This window comes from Agelaius tricolor, unplaced genomic scaffold (assembly GCF_023055355.1).
Source record: "Agelaius tricolor isolate 1412-34295 unplaced genomic scaffold, bAgeTri1.0.p SCAF_14, whole genome shotgun sequence".
NCBI classification, from domain to species: Eukaryota; Metazoa; Chordata; class Aves; order Passeriformes; family Icteridae; genus Agelaius; species Agelaius tricolor.
In genome coordinates, this window is record NW_027269274.1 from 19,157,650 (window position 1) to 19,177,584 (window position 19,935).

Sequence of the window (19,935 nt, forward strand, 5' to 3'; positions counted from 1 at the left end):
AACTTTTAACTGATGTTGGGTAAGAGGGGGGTTCACCTGCACCCTATGGTGCACATTTTTATAAATAGCTCTCATTAAAAGAGATTTTTAGAGCCCACACATCACTCCTGCTCTGAAAATCAGATGGTTTGCAGTGAAGAACCAAACATCCAATGCCCTTCACACCAAAACAATCTACATTCAGTCATCATTAACACTTCACAGTCCTGGCACCAAGCAAATTCCTCTCACAAGAAACAGCTCAGGATACCAAGTGGATCTTTCACATGGTTATACAATTTTTAAAATAGCAGTAAGCGAGCAGAAATAAATATTAAAGGGCCACTCAACCTACAAGGCTACGTTTTACCCCTCCAGAAATATCAACTCTTATTGGTTGGTCAGCTCTTCTCCCAATTAATGGAAAACATTGGCATGTTCCACTTAAAACTATGGTTGCTAAAAAAGATGGTAAACTTTAAAGAACCTTTCAGTGTACTTATTAAACATCTCTTCTCTGCTGTTGATGTGGCACTAGAGTCAAAACCAGTCATTCATTTCTAAGGAAACATTTGTTCTGGAGTTCAATTATTGTGCATTGTTTACTCTGGGGTTATTTTCAAGCCTTTTGGCTCTGAGGAAGCTCAGAGACCTAAATGTGAAAATCCCAGCACAAGCATTGCCAACATTTTGGTTGCCAGCACACAATGCCAGTGAATCTTGTAAATGAACAAGCAGAAGAATCATGGAAATGATTTGGGACTTCAAGCTAATCCCATTACTGGAACAAAATCTTCCTTTGTCACTCAGGAAGAATTTCTATAGCTCCCACCATAGTTTGAAAAGCTCAAAATTTATATTATTTATAAATAAATCCTTCCCAACTACTGCAAGGTGCAATGTTCTTTTAAATCCAAATATCCCTTTAAACACCCAACTTCTGTGTCTAATTCCTAGAAACCCTTGAAAACCTAAAAGAAGGAAGGCAAAACTCTGTTCTTTGGTAATAAAGGAGATGTTCTGGGGAGGTTGGGGGACTGAGAAGAGTTTTGCTGCCTCTAAATCCCTTTCAGCTCAGGAGGGATCCACACAATGTGGGTGTGTTCCTGCTCCTCAGACTGATCCCTGTGCACCCTCAGATAAAATTCATCCCCCCAGACCTGTGGGAAACACCAGAGTGCAGCACTGCAGGTGACATGCACATGCAAAAAGGATTGCAGCTTCTCAAAAGTGAATGAAATCCTATCATTTTTCTAAGCAGGAATGCCCAGTGCCCTTGTGAATAATAGCTGGGGTTATGTTATGCTCTTATTTCCCCCGAAACAAACACAGATGTGGCAGAAGAGGATACACTGAGAAATAACAAATATGCTGGAGAAATAACAAATATTCTGGAGAAATAACAAGTGCTTGTTTATTTTGCTTTGTTATTTTTGTTTAGCTTTGTTATTGTTATTATATTTCCAAAACCAATACTGAAGTGTGAGGATCCAGTATTGGTTTTATTCATCAGAATGGGTGTGATAAATAACCACAGAGCACCATTAACCTGTCATGTTTAGAATGGAAATGTGCCCATTTTTATCTGCCTCTGTGCCATCCTGCTTTCTCTGTAGAAATCCTTACCTATTCTTTGCAGCCACACTACTTTTTTAAAAAGGTTATCAATAATAACAAAGTGTAATTCCTTAAAAACTGGAAAAGTTTTGAAGTTTTTCATGAATCAATTTGGATCCAGATTTCCCTAGCAAAACTCCACAATGTGCCAGGGAGCTGAAGCTGAACTCTGCATTTCCCTGGGGTAATTCAGCTCCTGGATGTGGAATGAGCCCCAAAATCAGGGAAGGGAGCAAAGCTCAGCTGAAATTCCTGCAGATCACTGCACAGCCTGAGAAATCTCCTTGTCCTTAGCAGCCCTGTGCTTCCTCTCCCTGTTCCCAAGGTGTGTGCCCAGGTGTGGAGTGAAGCTTTTTCTGGAAGGTTCTTTTCTTCCCATTTTGTGGAAGATGGGGAGGGGAAGGCATTGCAAAGTTGCTGTTCTCTCGTTTATTTTATAAAACACATAATGCCTGCAATTGTTGTGTACTTGTGCTAAAAGCCCTGCTGGAAATGCACAGTCTGCCCTGGTGCAGGGGTGGGTGAGGAGGATTTCCCTCCCAGCACTGATGTCCTGTTGGTTTTGCAGGTGATGGACTGTGCCATGCCCCTGATTGGGGAGCACCAGGCTGAAGACAGGCAGCACATCACTGAGTTAGTCGTAAGCAAAATGAACCAAATGCTGTCCAAAACTCCTATTCCATCTCCTCAGAGACCCACTGCCACTCAGCAGCCTCAGGTAGGATAAAATTAAATTTCAATTCAATTACAATACAGCACCTTGGTCTATCCTTTTTAAGCACAAAGTTTTTTGGACACCTGTGGAACCTCAAAGATTTCAGAACTTACCAACACAATTTATCAGTTTGTTATATTTCAAAAAGATTGTCTCCAGATAGAATCAAGAAGTGCAAGTATTGCTCTGTTTCTACCTGGTAATTCAGGAAATTAGCAGGCTCTGTACTGCTCCCTTTCAGTCCCATATATAAAATATCATGGAAATACTGAGAAACACTGTCATAGAAAATGCTTGCTCTGAAGATGTCAAAAATAATATTGAATGATTCTTGTTCTTGAGAGAAATTAATGAGGTTATAATAATCTTTGTTTAATGTGCTGCAATTCATGAAAATGCCTTAGAAATCTAGGAAGCTCTTGAATTATGTTCAGCACAGTAGAAGATTCAGTTAAAATAGAGCATCTTGGTCTATCCTTTTTAAGCACAAAATTTTTTGGACACCTGTGGAACCTCAAAGATTTGGGAAGTTACCAACACAATTTATCAGTTTGTTAGATTTCAAAGAGATTGTCTCCAGACAGAATCAAGAAGTGCAAGTATTGCTGTGTTTCTACCTGGTAATTCAGGAAATTAGCAGGCTCTGTACTGCTCCCTTTCAGTCCCATATATAAAATACCATGGAAATACTAAGGAGCACTGTCATAGAAAATGTTAACCCTGAAGATGTCAAAAATAATATTGAATAATTCTTGTTCTTGTGAGAAATTAATGAGGTTATAATCTTTGTTTAATGTGCTGCAATTCATGAAAATACCTTAGAAATCTAGGAAGCTCTTGAATTATGTTCAGCACAGTAGAAGATTCAGTTAAAATAGAGCATCTTGGTCTATCCTTTTTAAGCACAAAATTTTTTGGACACCTGTGGAACCTCAAGGATTTGGGAATTTTTCAACACATTTTATCAGTTTGTTAGATTTCAAAAAGATTATCTCCAGACAGAATCAAGAAGTGCAAGTATTGCTGTGTTTCTACCTGGTAATTCAGGAAATTAGCAGGCTCTGTACTGCTCCCTTTCAGTCCCATATATAAAATACCATGGAAATACTGAGAAACACTGTGATAGAAAATGCTTGCCCTGAAGATGTCAAAAATAATATTGAATAATTCTTGTTCTTGTGAGAAATTAATGAGGTTATAATGATTTTTTTAATGTGCTGCAATTCATGGAAATGCCTTAGAAACCTAGGAAACTCCTGAAATCTGTTCAGCACAGTAGAAGATTCAGTTAAAATAGAGCACCTTGGTCGATCATTTGAAGCACAAAGTTTTCCTCCAAGAATTCGGAACCTCAAGGATTTGAGAGTTTACCAACACATTTTATCAGTTTGTTATATTTCAAAGAGATTTGTCTCCAGATAGAATCAAGAAGTGCAAGTATTGCTGTGTTTCTGCCCATTGGTTCAGGGAATTACCAGGCTCTGTACTGTTCCCTTTCAGTGCCATATATAAAATATCATGGAAATACTGAGAAACACTGTCATAGAAAATGCTTGCTCTGAAGATGTCAAAAATAATATTGAATGATTCTTGTTCTTGAGAGACATTAATGAGGTTATAATCTTTGTTTAATGTGCTGCAATTCATGAAAATACCTTAGAAATCTAGGAAGCTCCTGAAATCTGTTCAGCACAGTAGAAGATTCAATTAAAATACAGCATCTTGGTCTATCCTTTTAAGTACAAAGATTTCCTTCAAGAATTTGGAACCTCAAGGATTTGGGAGCTTACCAACACATTTTATCAGTTTGTTATATTTCAAAGAGATTTTCTCCAGATAGAATCAAGAAGTGCAAGTATTGCTGTGTTTCTGCCCAATGGTTCAGGGAATTACCAGGCTCTGTACGGCTTCCTTTCAATCCCATATATAAAATATCATGGAAATCTAAGGAGCACTGTCATAGAAAACCCTTTTACTGAGGATGTCAAAAATAATACTGAAGAATTCTTGTTCTTGTGAGAAATTAATGAGTTATCATCTTTGTTTAATGTGCTGCAATTCATGAAAATACCTTAGAAATCTAGGAAGCTCCTGAAATCTGTTCAGCACAGTAGAAGACATGGGCCAAAGGTTGCAAATAAATGCACATTTCACTTCTTTTATTTGCATGGCCTGACGGTTAAAGTGTGTGGAGGAAGAATTCTACCCCTGGTCCAGCTGGCTCCCAGGAGCCACCTTTGTGTTTCCATTTCCATTTCCATGCTTTAAAAACATGGGGTTTATTGGAGTGATCCTGTTAATAACTTTGGGGAGTGTGGTGGTTTTGTAAAAGAGCAGAAAATTTGGGAGAGGTGTGGATTTGCTGGATGGATAAGGAATTGGGTGGGATTAAATAGAAGCCAGGAACAAATGCTGACCTGGGGGGTTTGTACTTAAAAAAGCTCTTAAATCCCTTTTTTTGCCAGCACTGAGGGGCAGGGGGATGGCTTTAGACTCAAAGATATTTAGATTAGACATCAGTTCTTTGGAATGAGGGTGGTGAGGAACTAGAAAAGTTTGTGCAGAGAAGCTGTGAGGGAAATGGAACCAAATCCACCCTGCCCATGACCTGTGAAGGGTTTTGGTGCTGCCCTGAACCTCCTCACTCCACAGGCATCAGCTGAAGACCAGAACCAGCCAAACTGTAAGCCAGGAATTACCAAGCCTAAATAGCTAAATACCAAGCCTAAAGCAAGGATCTATTTTTGCTCCCAGCAGGCTCCACACCAGGTAAACAACTTGAGAACAGTTTTGTGGCCTACCTCAGACAGACCAGTTCTTGAGGCAGAGTGACTAATTTGTTCTTCAAATACCTCATCATGCTTTAAGATATAAAAATACCCCATCCCACATGAAAAAATAAGTGGTGTGGCTTCTATTTATGCTGCAGCCACTTGAAACTAAGCACAAAATTGTTTCAGCCACAGAACCACATACAATGGAGAAGTTTCCATCCAACGTGACTCAAGTCCATTGTAAAAAGGGCACTGAGAGGGAAAGAAGGGGAAAAAATAAATCACCTTTTGCCAAAATAGTTCCTTTTAGGAGCAACAGGTATTAAAATGAAGCAAAGAGGCAAATTTAGAGTTATCCACTCAATACAAGGCAACACAAATCAAAATTTAAAGTAGTAACAGACATGCCTGTTAGATGAATAGATTCACATTTGATATTTCACATTTTGGGGGAAAATGTAAGGTCTTGGGTAGGCTGTCCTGGATTTCAGAGCAGCCAGGGGAGGAGCAGGGTTCACTGTTACTGCTGTCATCCACAGGAGTTGGCTGTTGGTTGGATGCAAATAAAATTCCCAATCACCCCCAAAGAAAAACTGCCCACCTGAGTCCAGAATGAAAGCAGGATCCAAGGAGCTTCTTTAGAAGGGTCTTAAATTCCTCAGTCATTGCTGTCACTCAGCATGTCCATGGAAAGGGGTTTTTGCTCTAAAACCAGAGTTTGGGATGAATGCAGAGAGAATATTCTGGGATGGTGGAATTCTGGTTGGCTCTTTTTAGTTTAGGTTATTCCTGAAGGATTCAGCCCTTACTGACGGCAACAAGATGTTATTCCACATTAATCTTCTTTTCCTTAGCCTACCCTTACATTATGGATTGCACAAAAAATGCTGTGAAAACCAGAGATATTCCTTCAGAATATTTGCCATATCTGTTAGTGCTCCTCTCAGTTAATCAGACTCTTAAAATTGGCTTTTTTCTACCAGTTTATGGTAGGAAAAGGGGACCTGATTTTCTGCTGAAGATTCCATTTGCAAATCTTCCCAGTTTTAGGGGGAAATCATGAAACACATTTGTAGAACTTAAAGCAGATAACTCCTCATGCACAGCTCTTTTTTAGCTGGGTTTTGCTGAGAGTAAAATCAGCCTGTTAAAACAAAGCTGCCCCTTTCACTTTTGAGCAGTCTTTCCTAATGTAAGAAATTATTTCCCATTCTTGAGGAACAGCCAGTTCATCTGCAGGGCAGGGGGGCACTGCCCATTTCTACGGGTGACACAAAATGCAAAGCCACTAATTTATCCCAAATCAACTCTGTGCACACGTAGAAACCAAAATACTGGAGATATCAAAGAGTAACTGCTGAGTTTTGCTGCTTCTGCTTTTAAATGAGCAGCCTGTGCTCAATAATGCAGCTCCAGGTGTGCCAGGTTCTGAATTTCTTTATTATCTGGGGGTTTCAGAAGTGTTTCTATTTCAGTCCAGACTGGGTGACTGTACAGAAAAACATGCCTCAATTTCTAAATGCCCACAGTGATCAGCCCCACTCCAATTAAGCATCCATCAGGAAACAAATCAATGATTGGGAAAATCAGCCTTTGTTTGGCACTGGGCAGCCAAGTCCTGTGGGGATGGTTGGGCCTGCAGTGCTCTGGCAAAGCTCTCCTGTCACAGTGCCAGGAGCAGCAAATTCCAGAGGGAAACCTCACAGGGCAGGCCTGGGATTGTTAAACCCATTAAACCTGAGATAGCTGAATGGGGAGATTTCTTCAATACAGGTTTTCTATGTTATTTGTTTATTTATCTGCAAACTCTTGCCCAGACTCTGCAGCAAGTTCTGCTGGTGCACAAAGGGCAGAGAAGTTGGGCAGGAGGAGATTTGGACTCTCAGAAATTCTACCTGTTGTGGTAAAAAAAACCCATCAAAATGAAGCTGTTTCTATTTTTCAAATCATGATCATTTGTTTTACCCCACACCATGCTGAAAATGGAACTTTATCTAGGAATATGAATTGAAAAGTTTTCCATTAACAAACCTGCTCTACTTGCAGGCAACAAAATTGTGGATTTTCCATATTTTCTCACCTCTTTGACTACTTTTGACAGATCTTTAGAGAACCCTCTTTCAAATTTTCCCTAAAAATCAAGAAAATAGCTTAAACCACCCGGTGACTCTGCTCTGGATTTGCAGGAGCTGGCTGGTTCCTTGACCATTACATTTGTGGATAAAAAATAAAAATGGTCAAACACCCACTCAGAGCTGCCTGTCAGGTCCTGAGGTGAATTGTGCTGGAGGAAATTCTGCAAAGAAATTGGCATTGTCCATGAGAATCCCCATAAATGCAAATGTTTATGGGTGTGTGAGCAGCTGAAGCTGAGGGAAATCCTGGTAGGGAAATGTCCATTCAGTCCTGTTGCATTACCCATGAAAGAAGAAGGGATTTATTTCCTTCATGGAAGGGAAGAAGGAAGGAATTTGTGCTCCAGAGGCACAATGTCCATGGCCTGATGACATCAAAGAGAGCAGAGCATTCCCAGCTACATCCTGGTTCTGTGTGCTGTCACAGAAAGGAGTGGCCCAGTGCTAATAAACCAATTATAATCTGTGTATTCTCCATTCCCTGACCCTTTCCATGCTGCAGTTTATCCAGTTTGATTGTTCCATGTGCAGAGAGAAAATTGAACCACACGTGGACATAGTGTAAATAACAAAATGTGAATTCCAGAGAGAAAATCAATCCATCAGCAAACTCCCTGTTCCTGGATGTCCATAGGATCAGCCACAGCTCTTTCACTTCCATCTCTTGAATTTAGTGCAATTTTTAAAGAAAAATACTTCTGATGAGCAGCAATTTACTTCCAGTCACTGAAGTATTTATGATGACAGAAAATGCAGTTATTTGGTTTGATCTTAGCTGAAGGGACCACATTTTATTGGGAATGATCCCCTCATGGAGTTATTTGGAAATAGAGTCCAAAAGGACTTTTGGTCCATAAAATTCCTTTTAAATCATAGTCCTTGGTAAGATAAATTACATTTCTTATTAAAATACTTACAGGGTTCTTGTGGATGCCTTCCTAAACATATTGGTAGAGAATCTAAACCATTGGCATCAAAACTCACAAAGAGCAAAGAAAAATATTGCTGGGGCACAGAAATCACACAGCCTGAAATGCAGCACGTTCCAAAGGTTATTTCAGTCAAAAGCCATTCTGAAAACTGTCGGGTTTGCTGGAGGTGGTGCCCCCTCACTGCAGTGTTTTGGTTATTTGCATCCCAGCGACACCTTGTGGCTTCTCTTCTGCAATATGTGACTTGGGGAATAACTAGAATAAATCTATTCTTTATTATTACAATGTATTACGTCCTAGTCCATAAGCTCTATCACATTAAAATCTACATTTCTGTATATTTTACAAAGCAGAAATGCTCCATACTCGAAAATTTTTCATCATGTTACTGTGATGCATTTCTTTCTTACTTTTTATTATTATTTTAATATGGAATATATTTTATTTGGCTACACTAATGTGCACATAAATAACTATATATTTGTGTGTGGGTGTATATATATATATACACACACACAAATGTTTATCTTTGTGTGCTTATTTTGATCAAAAGGGGGTTTTAAACTCTTCCTTTTTATGTTAGTGAAAATAAAAGAACAGCTGTTACTCCTTTAGGTCCCAATATAAACACAGGGAATTAAGAAAAGCAGCAGAAAATAAACAAGCAGGAGCCTGAGCTCACCACAACCTTGTAAAAGGCCACATTTAGGGCACAGTAAAATTTATTTATCACAAGTACAAAGTGATGGAGGGTTTTTTTTTTTCCTACACTGAGGTTATTTGTCCACCTTTGAACACGACCCCAGCTGGGGCAGGTTCTGCATGAGAGGGACAGGGGCCCAAGAGAGGCAGGACCCAGCTGGAGCTGCTGCATGAGGGATGGTCATGGATCCAAACCAGTCCCTGTTTCATTAACAAAGTTTGATTTATTTAAAGCATTTGAACTCCACATGCAGGTATTGCAATGTATCAAAACCACAAAGTTCATGCTGGAAAATAAACCTTGAAACTTTTAATATTGATAAGGACACAACGCATAAAGAACTGAGCAGGAATTTTACTGATGGTGAAAGTGGAAATAATTGGTTTAAAATCCTTCCTGAGCCCCTGCACCAGCAGATGGAGTGAGAGCCAAGGGAGCTGCTCAGAGCTGGGTTTGAGTCTCAGGTAAATAACTGGGGATAAATCTGTTCAAACTCTGGGATTTTACCTGTGATTGTATCCATAAAAGGAGGGTGATTTAATCAGAACTGATAAGGGGTATCCTGCTCAGCTTGGTTCAACTTGCCAAGAAATAACCAAGGGTGCCCTTCTGAAGGGATCTGATGGCCTTAAGATTATAGAAAAATACACTAAAGGTCATCTATGAAAGGCTTTGGGTTATTTGGTCAAAATTTCCACTGACATTAACAGAAATTTGACCAAATTAAATGAAGTTTTCTGGGTGTACCCTGAATTTTTTTTTTTTTAATTTCTGAGTACTCTTTATTGAATGCCTATCACCAGCAGTATACCTGGAAAAATAAATTATTTCTGCAGAAAAGCCAACAAAGCTTGGTAAGATAAAAATTTGCCCACAAAGCACTGGTTAGAAGAGAATCCCAAAGGAAAAAGCCCCTGACAGGGTCAGGCTTCAGGCCCAGGAGGATTTGGATGATCTCAGTTGTCTGTAGGATCCAGTGCTTCAGCCTTAGTGCTGATTTTTTTAATTCAGAAAGCCACAAAGCACTGATAAAACTGAAAAACAAAACAATTATTATACTTAACAAATCCTTTTCCACATTTCTGTTAAACCTAACAACATGAACATTCTCTTTTTGTCTTCATTGACACAACAAAGTGATGATCTTCCTAACTTTTTATTACCTCCTACCAGATGATCTCCTGACCATCTCCCAATCTTCCAGTGGTGTTGGGAATTCTGACACTCCGTGGTCCCTCCCCTCAAGAGAAAGAAAATATTTGGGATTTAAAATAACCCTGAGCCCACCAGGATGGAGGGGCCTGTCTGTTCTTGGTAGACTTCTGTGAGAAGCAGCTTTTTGGTCCCATGGGAGTTCTTTTGGAAAGTGCAGGAATTCTCCTCATTCCATTCCAGAGCAAAGCCCATCCTTTTCCAGGAGAGAGCCAGGGCAGCAGTGAGCCCATGGCCCCAGGGCAGGGAAAAGCTGCCCCAGACACAACCAGGGCAGCCCAGGCTGGACCCCTCTGCTCTGTCCTGCTGCTGTCATTACTATCATAGACAACATCCTTTGTTGGGTTTTTTATAATTATTTTATCTTATTTTTCATCTATTTTTACCCTCTGATTGTTTATTTAAGCTGAACCTCACAAAATTCCTTTTTTATTTTGGAGGCTTTTCCTTGGTCTCCCTTCCTTTCCCCAACATGGTGGGTGTTTCCTCTCTACTTTTTTTTGTTATTATTTCCTGTCTCCACTTGACTTTTCTGTTTGATTTCTCTGACCTTTAAATCATACCCAGTTAAGCAGAGGGGGTTGGCTTTTCTCCATGTTTAACTTGCAGGAATTCTGCCCCTCTCCCCAGAAATCCCTGCCATGGTTTATTTTCACTAAAGACCACGTGTGTCAAAATCTTTAAACAAGGAGAAGCACCAAGAGAAATTATGGAAGAATCCAAAGCCAGAGCAGCTCATTTTCAACTTTTCTTGATTTTTCCATAGGAAAAAAAAAAATAAAAATAAGCAGCCCTCACACACAGCCACACTTCCAGCTCTGGAATGTGGGGATGGAATTGTGGAGCTGCCAGCAGAGCAAATTTGTGTTCAGCTGCTTCAAAATCCCCCTCCAGCTTCTTTCAGCTTCTAGCAGAGACTTTTCAGAGCTCAGAGCAGCCCTAAAGCTCCTGTGTGTGTTTGAGGGCAGCAGCAGCACCATGAGGAGCTGTGGATGGTTGTTGGGTCTGGTTCTCACCAGAGCCCTGAAATTCACTTTTATTTGGGGACAGCTCAGGTGTCTCTCCCAGTGCCTTTTTTCTGTGCCCCCTCCCACTCCACTGTGATCCTAAAACACAAAATGGGAGTTCTCAGACTGGGCTTGAGGCTGCTCCAGCATATTTTTTCCAAATTCTCTCATTTCCAAGGACAAACTTCAGCTCTGGGTGGATCCAGTACCGATGGATCTCTGCAAGGTGAACTTGTGCAGCCTTTAAGCTCCTCCTGTTCATGCAAGGATCTCTTGCCATCCCACGTTTCAAAACAGCCATAAAAATAACCTTCTGTTTGTTAAAACTGGAGGAGAAGACACATCACAGCATCACCCAAAATCCCTGGGCTCAGGGGTCAAAACTTCCTCACAATTCCAGCCCTCAGCACAGGATTTTGGCACTTCCAGCCCCACCTGACCCACTGAGAATGGGGAGGTTCCTCTGTACGCTGGGAAAGGTGAGACAAATCCACCTTGCCAGTCACAGGATGTTCTCCTGCATCTCCTGGAGCCTTTTCCCTGCTTTTCCATGTTTTGGAGCTGTTGCCCTGCTGCGAGCTCCCTTCACACCCAGTGTCAGCACACGGGGGAGCTCGCTGCCATCCCAAATTCCCTCCCTGGTTTTGCCTTCTCCTGGAAACAGCTGCCTAAAAGCTGCTGTGCCACTGCGTGGCTTCACTGCTCCAAAAGCACAAGTGGAAATCGGATTTCTTCAAGCAGTAAAAGAGCTGAAGATGAAATTCCAAAAGCCTCCTCGTCCATTGCAGTTATCGCCTGGTTCTGGAAGGAAGCAGAAAGCTCCCTTAGCTGATGGCACTTCAGAAATGCATTTTCCCTGAGAAGCTTCTTTAGAAAGCTCATCAGACTGAGAGATGGGGTGATTTTTTGTGCAGCAGGATAACAGAAAATGGGGCTGGAAGGGACAGTGGGAACGGAGCTGTTCCAGAGTCTCAGGGAAAACGCTGGAGTGTCCCTGAGAGCAGCACTGAGCTCCTGCTGGGTGCTCACCTGCCCTGAGCCACCTGCCCTGCTGGGAGCATCCCTGCCCAGGTGGAGAAAAAAATATTCTTTAGGAAAAAAAAAAAGATCTTGAAAGTCCCTTCCAACATAAAGCATTCTATGATTTTATGATTTTTAAGACTGATTCAAGAAGGAAGCTGTTGTCTGGGAAGTAATTCGTTATCTAGTAATGGAAAACAGTCTGTAAAAACAAAGTTAGAATACTCTTTAATGGTTGGGGGGTTTTTAATCCCTTTTCAAGGCATTTTTTAAATACTATTTCAAGTAAAAGTCTCACTGTTTAGCTTGTTTTCTGCTCTGAGCAGGCATTTCCTACCCACTCAGGGGAAGCCCCTTGACAGGTTTTGCAGAGGTTCTTTGGAAACTTGGTTGGGCAACAGCAAAAGCTGCTCCAAGTTTTGGAATTCTTTATCATAACTTCAACATGAAGCAACCCCAGGCTAGCCTCATTTTTGTTGAGTGTGTTTTGCACACAGATTCCCTCAGTGCAGAAGGGCAAGGCTGGCCAGGGCACTCCAAAATTGTGTAAAAATCAGGAGAGAACTCTCCTCTTGCTGTCCCCCTTGCACAGGCAGCAGGAAGGTGGATTTTTAAAATCTCATCTCTCCATTGTAGCTGTTTCTCTCAGTCCACAGGGAATATAAAAAACAGCAAAATCTTTGTTGTGGGAAATGGATTTGTAGAGAGTTTTCAGGGCTTGACACAGTATGTATTTATATGTAAACTTTGAGATAAGAAATGTTGACTTAGAAATGCTCTAAAATAGGACAGATTTGAAAGAGAAATAGATTTAGGAAAAAAAGTTTTAAAGGATGGTTTTGTAAATAAGACTAGATATTTTAGAGAAATAAAACTATGAAAGATGCATAGTAGTAAGACCTATGAGGAGTAATTTTAGATTATTAGCTTTAAAGTATCTACAGCAAAAAGGTAACAAACTGACAAACACTGATAGTGTTTTGTAATTAGGAAATAGCTTCTAATTATAATAGTGTGAATTAGAACATCTGTATTGTCTCTCATATTGTCTTCTCATAGACTGAGAATAAAAGTTTTTAAACCACCTCTCAGTTACCCCATCTCTGGGTAGAACAAAGCCTAACCCAACATTTCAGGTGCTGTTCAGGGGCCCAGAGTGGGGCAGCTGCACCTCCTGGGCAGAGCCTCCTGCTCCGGGGGAAGCTCTGAGCCAGGAAAAGCCCCAGCCCCACTCACTGCACGCTCAAGGGACAAAGCAGGAGGCTACAAGTCACTGAGAAATTCTGTATTTTTGGAGGTTCCACTTCAGGATTTCACTGCTTTGCTAAATTACACAGCACGGGCTTATTTGCAGCCCAGTTTTATTCAATTTCTGTGCATTTCGTCTCGGTTTGCTTTGGCCTTTGGCTTGAAACTGCCCCCAGTTTCTGTTCATAAAACCCCTTTATTTTACTAAACTAGGCAGATAGGTTCTTCCAAAGGCTGCACTGAGTTGTGAGGAGATGCTGAGGTTTTCATGGCACAAATCATTCCCATTAGATTTCAGTTACTGAGTCAGCTCTGCCTTTGTGACAGATTTATTTCTTATTATAGAATAAATTATAGTTAAAATTATAGTTTATATTTTATAATAATATAGTTACATTAATAATTTTATTATTAACACAATTATAATATCTTTATATATAATATAAAATATATAATATAATATAATTAATATAATTAATATAATATAATATGCAAATAATATTGTATTATATATTATATATTATATGAATAATATAATATTATATAATATATATTATTTTTAGTAATTATATTATTATTAAAATTATTATGAATTTTATTTAGCTCCACTGATCAATGTCATTCTTTCTTTAGGATATTTTGGCCCCACAGTCTTCCAGCCCTGCATCATCTACAGGTTTTAGTAGCACACACCTATTTTTTTATGCCAACCTAATTAATTCATAATCTACTTGAGTTCTGCATCCCACTAATATCCTTCCCAGTATTTTTTGTTCAATAACTGCTTCTTTCCTCAGCAGACAATTCCTTAGCTCAAAGCAATATTAGTGCTTTACCTTCTCCAGTAACTTGGCTATTCCCAATTTTTACAGACCTGGTTTTGCATTCTGTATTTCATGAGTCAGCTGGTTTTCATTTCTGAGATGAAGAACGTTTCATTTTTACCTGCATCTCATTTTCAGCTTTTATCCCACCTGCCATCTTGCCCTTCCTCCTGTGTTTATCATCATCTATAACACTTCAAACACTCATTTACTGTTTACTCTCCACTTAAACTCTCTCAATGACCTCTCTCCTCAGCAAAAACATTTTTTCTTAGTTCTCTTTTTACTTAAATGTTTTACTATTTATTCCTGTTCCTTTACGAGCTCTAACTCAGCTCATATTTTGGCAACTCTCAATTGATCCCTCTCTCCTTCTTGACCTGAAAAACATGGCTTTCCCCTCAAATATTGAAATACCTATGAAAAGCTCCTGTCCTTGCATTACAAAGAAAACCAAACGAGACCCAAAAACAACTCTACGTGCTCCAAGTACAGTTCACAAAGGCTTCAACCTCAGCCAAATCCAAATCAATTTTTGCTGGGACTCTGTTTAGCATCTCTTTTGCCCAAGGGCTATTTCCCTGCCAAGTTGCTGCTTTTGCTCCCACCCATTTCAACATTCTTCAGACTGTTCAAAATTCAAGTGTCTGTGAATCCAATCTGCATTTATATAAAGGTAGAAAAAGAGGTAATGCCTTGATCAAACCCTGATGCAACTTATTTGAAGCATAAAAAGCTTTTTCTACCGGTTCTACCCCTAAAACTCCAAAGAGACAGTTTCAGGTAAGTGTGGAAAGGAAGGAAGTGCCACAGGGACATCTAGAGACATTTACATTCTAGATAATTAGTGAGGTTTGTGCTCTGGCTGTAATTAGCCAATATTCCTAAAGGTCATTATGCAGCCAAATCCTCACTTGTTCTACCCAGAGCTGAGAAATCCCTGGAGTGGATTTGCAGCATTCATGGAGGCCTCCCCAAGTGAAGCTGGATTTTTGGGGGGCAGGTGTATAAACAGCAAACCCCTGTGAGCAGGAGAGCCCCTTCAGGCACCCCCCAGATTGTTCCTGTCAACAGCAAAACCCCCTCCTCCTTGGGAATTTGGGTGGGTGTGGAAATTGTGTTCCACAAGATGAAAACCAAAGGGGCTCCTCCTGCCATCAGCCACCACGCCTCACTCAGGTAATCCTAAACTATCCCAGGCACATTCCTGTACCACTGATTCTGCTCTTTTGCTCCTAAACCATCCCAGGCACACTCCTGTACCACTGATTCTGCCCCAAACCATCCCAAACACACTCCTGTACCACTGAGTCTGCTCTAAACCATCCCAAAGACACTCCTGTACCACTGAGTCTGCCCTAAACCATCCCAGGACACTCCTGTATCACTGATTCTGCTCTTCAGCTCCTAAACCATCCCAAAGACACTCCTGTACCACTGAGTCTGCTCTAAACCATCCCAGGACACTCCTGTACCACTGAGTCTGCTCTTCAGCTCCTAAACCATCCCAAACACACTCCTGATTCTGCCCTAAACCATCCCAGCACACTCCTGAACCACTGATTCTGCCCCAAACCATCCCAGGACACTCCTGTACCACTGAGTCTGCTCTTCAGCTCCTAAACCATCCCAGGCACACTCCTGTACCACTGATTCTGCTCTTCAGCTCCTAAAACATCCCAAAGACACTCCTGTATCACTGATTCTGCCCTAAACCATCCCAGCACACTCCTGAACCACTGATTCTGCCCCAAACCATCCCAAAGATTCTCCTGTACCACTGATTCTGCTCTTTGGCTCCTAAACCATCCCAAAAACACTCCTGATTCTGCCCTAAACCATCCCAAACACACTCGTTTAGCACTGATTCTGCCCCAAACCATCCCAAACACACTCCTGTACCCCTGATTCTGCTGTTTAGCCCTGAGTATCCAAATGAGGACCTTCCCCCTGAGGAAAATGCAGGGCCATTTTCCATAATAAAATCCGACATTTAACCCTTGCTCCCTGCAGTTTTTGAACCCAAAACCCTGCATTTAACCCTTGGTCCCTGCAGTGTTTGAAGCCAGCCAGCCTGCCTGCAGATCAGATTTATTCCAAAACATGTTTGTGCTACAAGAAGGTGGTAGGGGGGGTGAATGTGGAGGCTGGGCAGCAAAAGAAAACAGAAAATCAGCAAGAGGGGTGAATCCATGAGCAGGACAGGTCTGGTCCAGCACCTCTGCTCAGAGAGGAGCTCCCACAGCTGCTCTGGCAGCACCTTGCAGAGGTGAGAAGAGCAGTCTGCAGCTCATCTGCCAGCAACTGGGGCTCCAGAAGGAGCCTGGATTGTATTAAAGGTCTTGGCTCAGGGCAGCAAACAAGGCTGGTTGAAAGCCTGCCTTTAATAGCAAGTATCAAGGTTCTGAGTGTCTGAAAGAAAGGCTCTTGGAAAGGGCTGGATTACTACAGACCATTGAAAAACCATGAGTAAGATTTCTCAATTAGGAATGTAATGCTAATTAGACTTTTTGGGTCAGCCTGGGTGGGTTGGCTAATTAGCCAAAGTAATATACCCATGTGATTGGCCTGGAGTGTGGGTGAGGTTCCTGGAAGCACCAGGTGATATCTGGTGAAAAAAAAATAATAATAAAAAAAAAAAGGATGTGTGGGTGGTAAAATCAGGACAGCTGCAGTCAGTGACTGGGGAGGGGGAAATACACCTTCAGCAGAGAATGCACTGCAGAGGGAGAGCTGAGGAAAGGATTAGGGAGCTCCTACAATGTTTCTTGAAAGCTTGCTCTGGGATAAAATCATTTCTTTGGGAGATGAGAGATATGCAGATTGCGCAAGGGCTGCCGGTGCCGTGTCAAGGCAGTGCGGTTGTGTGCTAGAGCCTGAGACATTTCAGAGGCAGAACAAATGGCAGATTTGCTCCAGCCTCGGGGCATGGGGCAGCCAGGGGCCCTGCAGGGCTGTTCCAACCTTACAGTGCACGTGTTTCCAACTGCCAGCCTGTGTTTCTACATCAAACACCAGTCTGACCTGCACAGCCTTTTGTTTTAGTGGAAAAAGGATAACGCCCATATCCTCCCTGGGCACCCTGTGCCACTGCAGAGAGCTCCAGACTGTGGCCCTTGGGAAGGGTAGGGAGCCCATCAGGTGCTAATCATGACAATCACAATTATTAAACCTGGAGTGTGCTTTCTAACAAAGTCACCTGGGCTGCTTGGGACTCCAGGAAGGAAGAAACCCTTGGGGTTCCTGCAGCTCACTCCTGGTGGTTCCCCTTCCAGAGCTCTGTGCTCATCCCAGTGCCCAGCAGCAGTGAGGGGGGCCAGGAGCTGCATCCCAGCCCTGGGACAGGCAGGAGCTGCATCCCAGCCCTGGGACAGGCAGGAGCTGCTCATCCCAGCCCTGGGACAGGCAGGAGCTGCATCCCAGCCCTGGGACAGGCAGGAGCTGCATCCCAGCCCTGGGACAGGCAGGAGCTGCTCATTCCAGCCCTGGGACAGGCAGGAGCTGCTCATCCCAGCCCTGGGACAGGCAGGAGCTGCATCCCAGCCCTGGGACAGGCAGGAGCTGCATCCCAGCCCTGGGACAGGCAGGAGCTGCTCATTCCAGCCCTGGGACAGGCAGGAGCTGCTCATTCCAGCCCTGGGACAGGCAGGAGCTGCTCATCCCAGCCCTGGGACAGGCAGGAGCTGCTCCTCCAGGGCTGGGACAGGCCAGGAGCTGCTCATCCCAGCCCTGGGACAGGCAGGAGCTGCTCATTCCAGCCCTGGGACAGGCAGGAGCTGCTCATTCCAGCCCTGGGACAGGCAGGAGCTGCATCCCAGCCCTGGGACAGGCAGGAGCTGCATCCCAGCCCTGGGACAGGCAGGGGCTGCATCCCAGCCCTGGGACAGGCAGGGGCTGCTCATCCCAGCCCTGGGACAGGCAGGAGCTGCTCCTCCAGGGCTGGGACAGGCAGGAGCTGCATCCCAGCCCTGGGACAGGCAGGGGCTGCTCCTCCAGGGCTGCTTTCAGCTCCCCTCTGGGCTGGGGCCCTGCTCCCCAGGCAGCTCCTGGTGCCCAGGCAGATCCTGCAGGGACTGGTACCCCCAACACTGCCCAGGGCAGCCCAGCAGCTCCTGCAGCAGCCTCTGAACATCCCAGCAAGGAGGGAAACAAAAGGAGAGGACTCCAACCCACACTAAAGCTGACATTTCCTGGTGGCTTTATCTTTCCTTACAAAAGTTTCTTGTTTTCTACATATCCTCACCCTTTAGTGATGCTAAGAGAGGACTCCAACCCACACTATAGCATTCTGACATTTCCTGGTCGCTTTATCTTTCCTTACAAAATTTTCTTATTTTCTACATATCCTCACCTCTTTAGTGATGCTCATCAGGCACTGTGGAACTGGCTCAGGTAAATCAAGGAGCACAGTTTGTGAGGATCAGTTTTTACTCCTCGTTTGGGCTCCTGCAGGTTGGTAATGCTGAATAATGAGAGTTTTGGAGCTGCCCTGTGTCCTTTTATTTATGCAGCTAAAGCAGACCCAGCAACTTGCAGCAGCTGCATGCACTGGAGGGCTCTTGTGCCATTTAGAACTCCACAGCTGCATTGCTGGGCAGGAATTCAGAGCACTAGGAGCAAGATTTATTCTGTAAATAAAGTACTAGGAGCATGATCAAATAAAAATCTATCAGAAAAAACCCAGTAAGCTCTGCAAGAAACACGTTTAATTGATTTTGCATTTGCTCTTTAATAAATTCTGCATTTTTTTCCTCTTGACAGATGGCAATTTGATTTCTGGATCCTTAAAAAAAAAAATCCTAGGCTATTATCTACAGTGATTTAACATCTTTCACATTTCAAAATATTAGAGATGGGCCTAAGACAAAGTTTGGATTCAAATACTCCTGTTCCCAGAGGATGTTCTGCTCCAAGGTTTTGGTTCAGGCCCATCTTTTCCTTTCACAAGTATCCATGTGAAAAGGATGCTGCCAAATCAACCTCCTGTTTTGAAAAGTGAAGTATCACATGTGTTTCTAATAACATGTCAGATGGAGAAGCATGAAGTCATTTCAATTATTTTTATTATTTGTCTGTGGTTTTTGCTTTCTTCTTTCATTTTGCTTAGCAAAACAGTGAAGCTGGAGCAGCCCACCTCCCTCCCCACTTACAGCCAGCAAATCAAAGTGAAACTATCAATGGCAAAACTCCTGCTGGGCAAATGCTTCTGGATACAAGTGAACATAATTAAAAATCAATTATTTCTTAAATTACACAAAGGTATCTGTTGAAATCCATTTCCTATTCAGTCTGTCCTAAAAAAAAAAAAAAGAGAGAGAGAGCAGATGCATTGAAATACAAAAAAAAATGGTTGCTGGTGCTGGGAACTGAAGATAAAGTCCTTCCCCAGATGGAGGTAAGGCTGGGAAGGCACTCCCTGCATCCTGATCACATGCTGCAAAGGGAAAACAATTTTTATAAGAGCTCAGCCTTGGACCAGCCCAGGATTCATATATCATGTCAGGCAGCAACTAAATTAAAAAATGGTGTCTGGAAGAAATTTAAAGTATATGTTCAGCCCCACCAATAAAGAGTTTTCTAATGAAAATAAAGACAAATTAGTGGAAAATTGGAACCGAGCTACTCTAATTTTCTTTTTTTTCTCTTCTGTTTTCAAATGTATTTTCCAGAGTGGATCACTAAAGGAGCCAGAGCCAAACAAAGTCCCACCTCAGCGACCACCACCTCAAGGTTGTTTACAGTACATTCTCGACTGTAATGGCGTTGCAG

The 19,935-nt window shown here is 42.4% G+C and overlaps 1 protein-coding gene and 1 long non-coding RNA gene across 8 annotated transcripts in view; one reads left to right on the forward strand and one right to left on the reverse strand.

The window, feature by feature from the left end:
* The window catches only part of SYN2 (synapsin II), a 203,980-nt gene that overhangs the window by 175,605 nt on the left and 8,440 nt on the right, over window positions 1-19,935 (forward strand). The window contains exons 10-11 of the mRNA XM_071440058.1: window positions 2,165-2,314; window positions 19,836-19,896. Of these exons, the coding sequence (XP_071296159.1) occupies window positions 2,165-2,314; window positions 19,836-19,896 (211 nt within the window). The remainder of the gene's footprint in view (window positions 1-2,164; window positions 2,315-19,835; window positions 19,897-19,935) is intronic.
* On the reverse strand, window positions 15,424-16,047 carry LOC139596061 (uncharacterized). 7 transcript variants are annotated; one of them, XR_011681232.1, is made up of 3 exons: window positions 15,854-16,047; window positions 15,634-15,714; window positions 15,424-15,592 (listed from the first exon to the last, which is right to left on the reverse strand). It is a non-coding gene; the product is annotated as an uncharacterized lncRNA (long non-coding RNA). The 7 variants fall into 7 exon arrangements; XR_011681229.1 differs by having other exon boundaries at window positions 15,634-15,754; XR_011681231.1 differs by having other exon boundaries at window positions 15,804-16,047.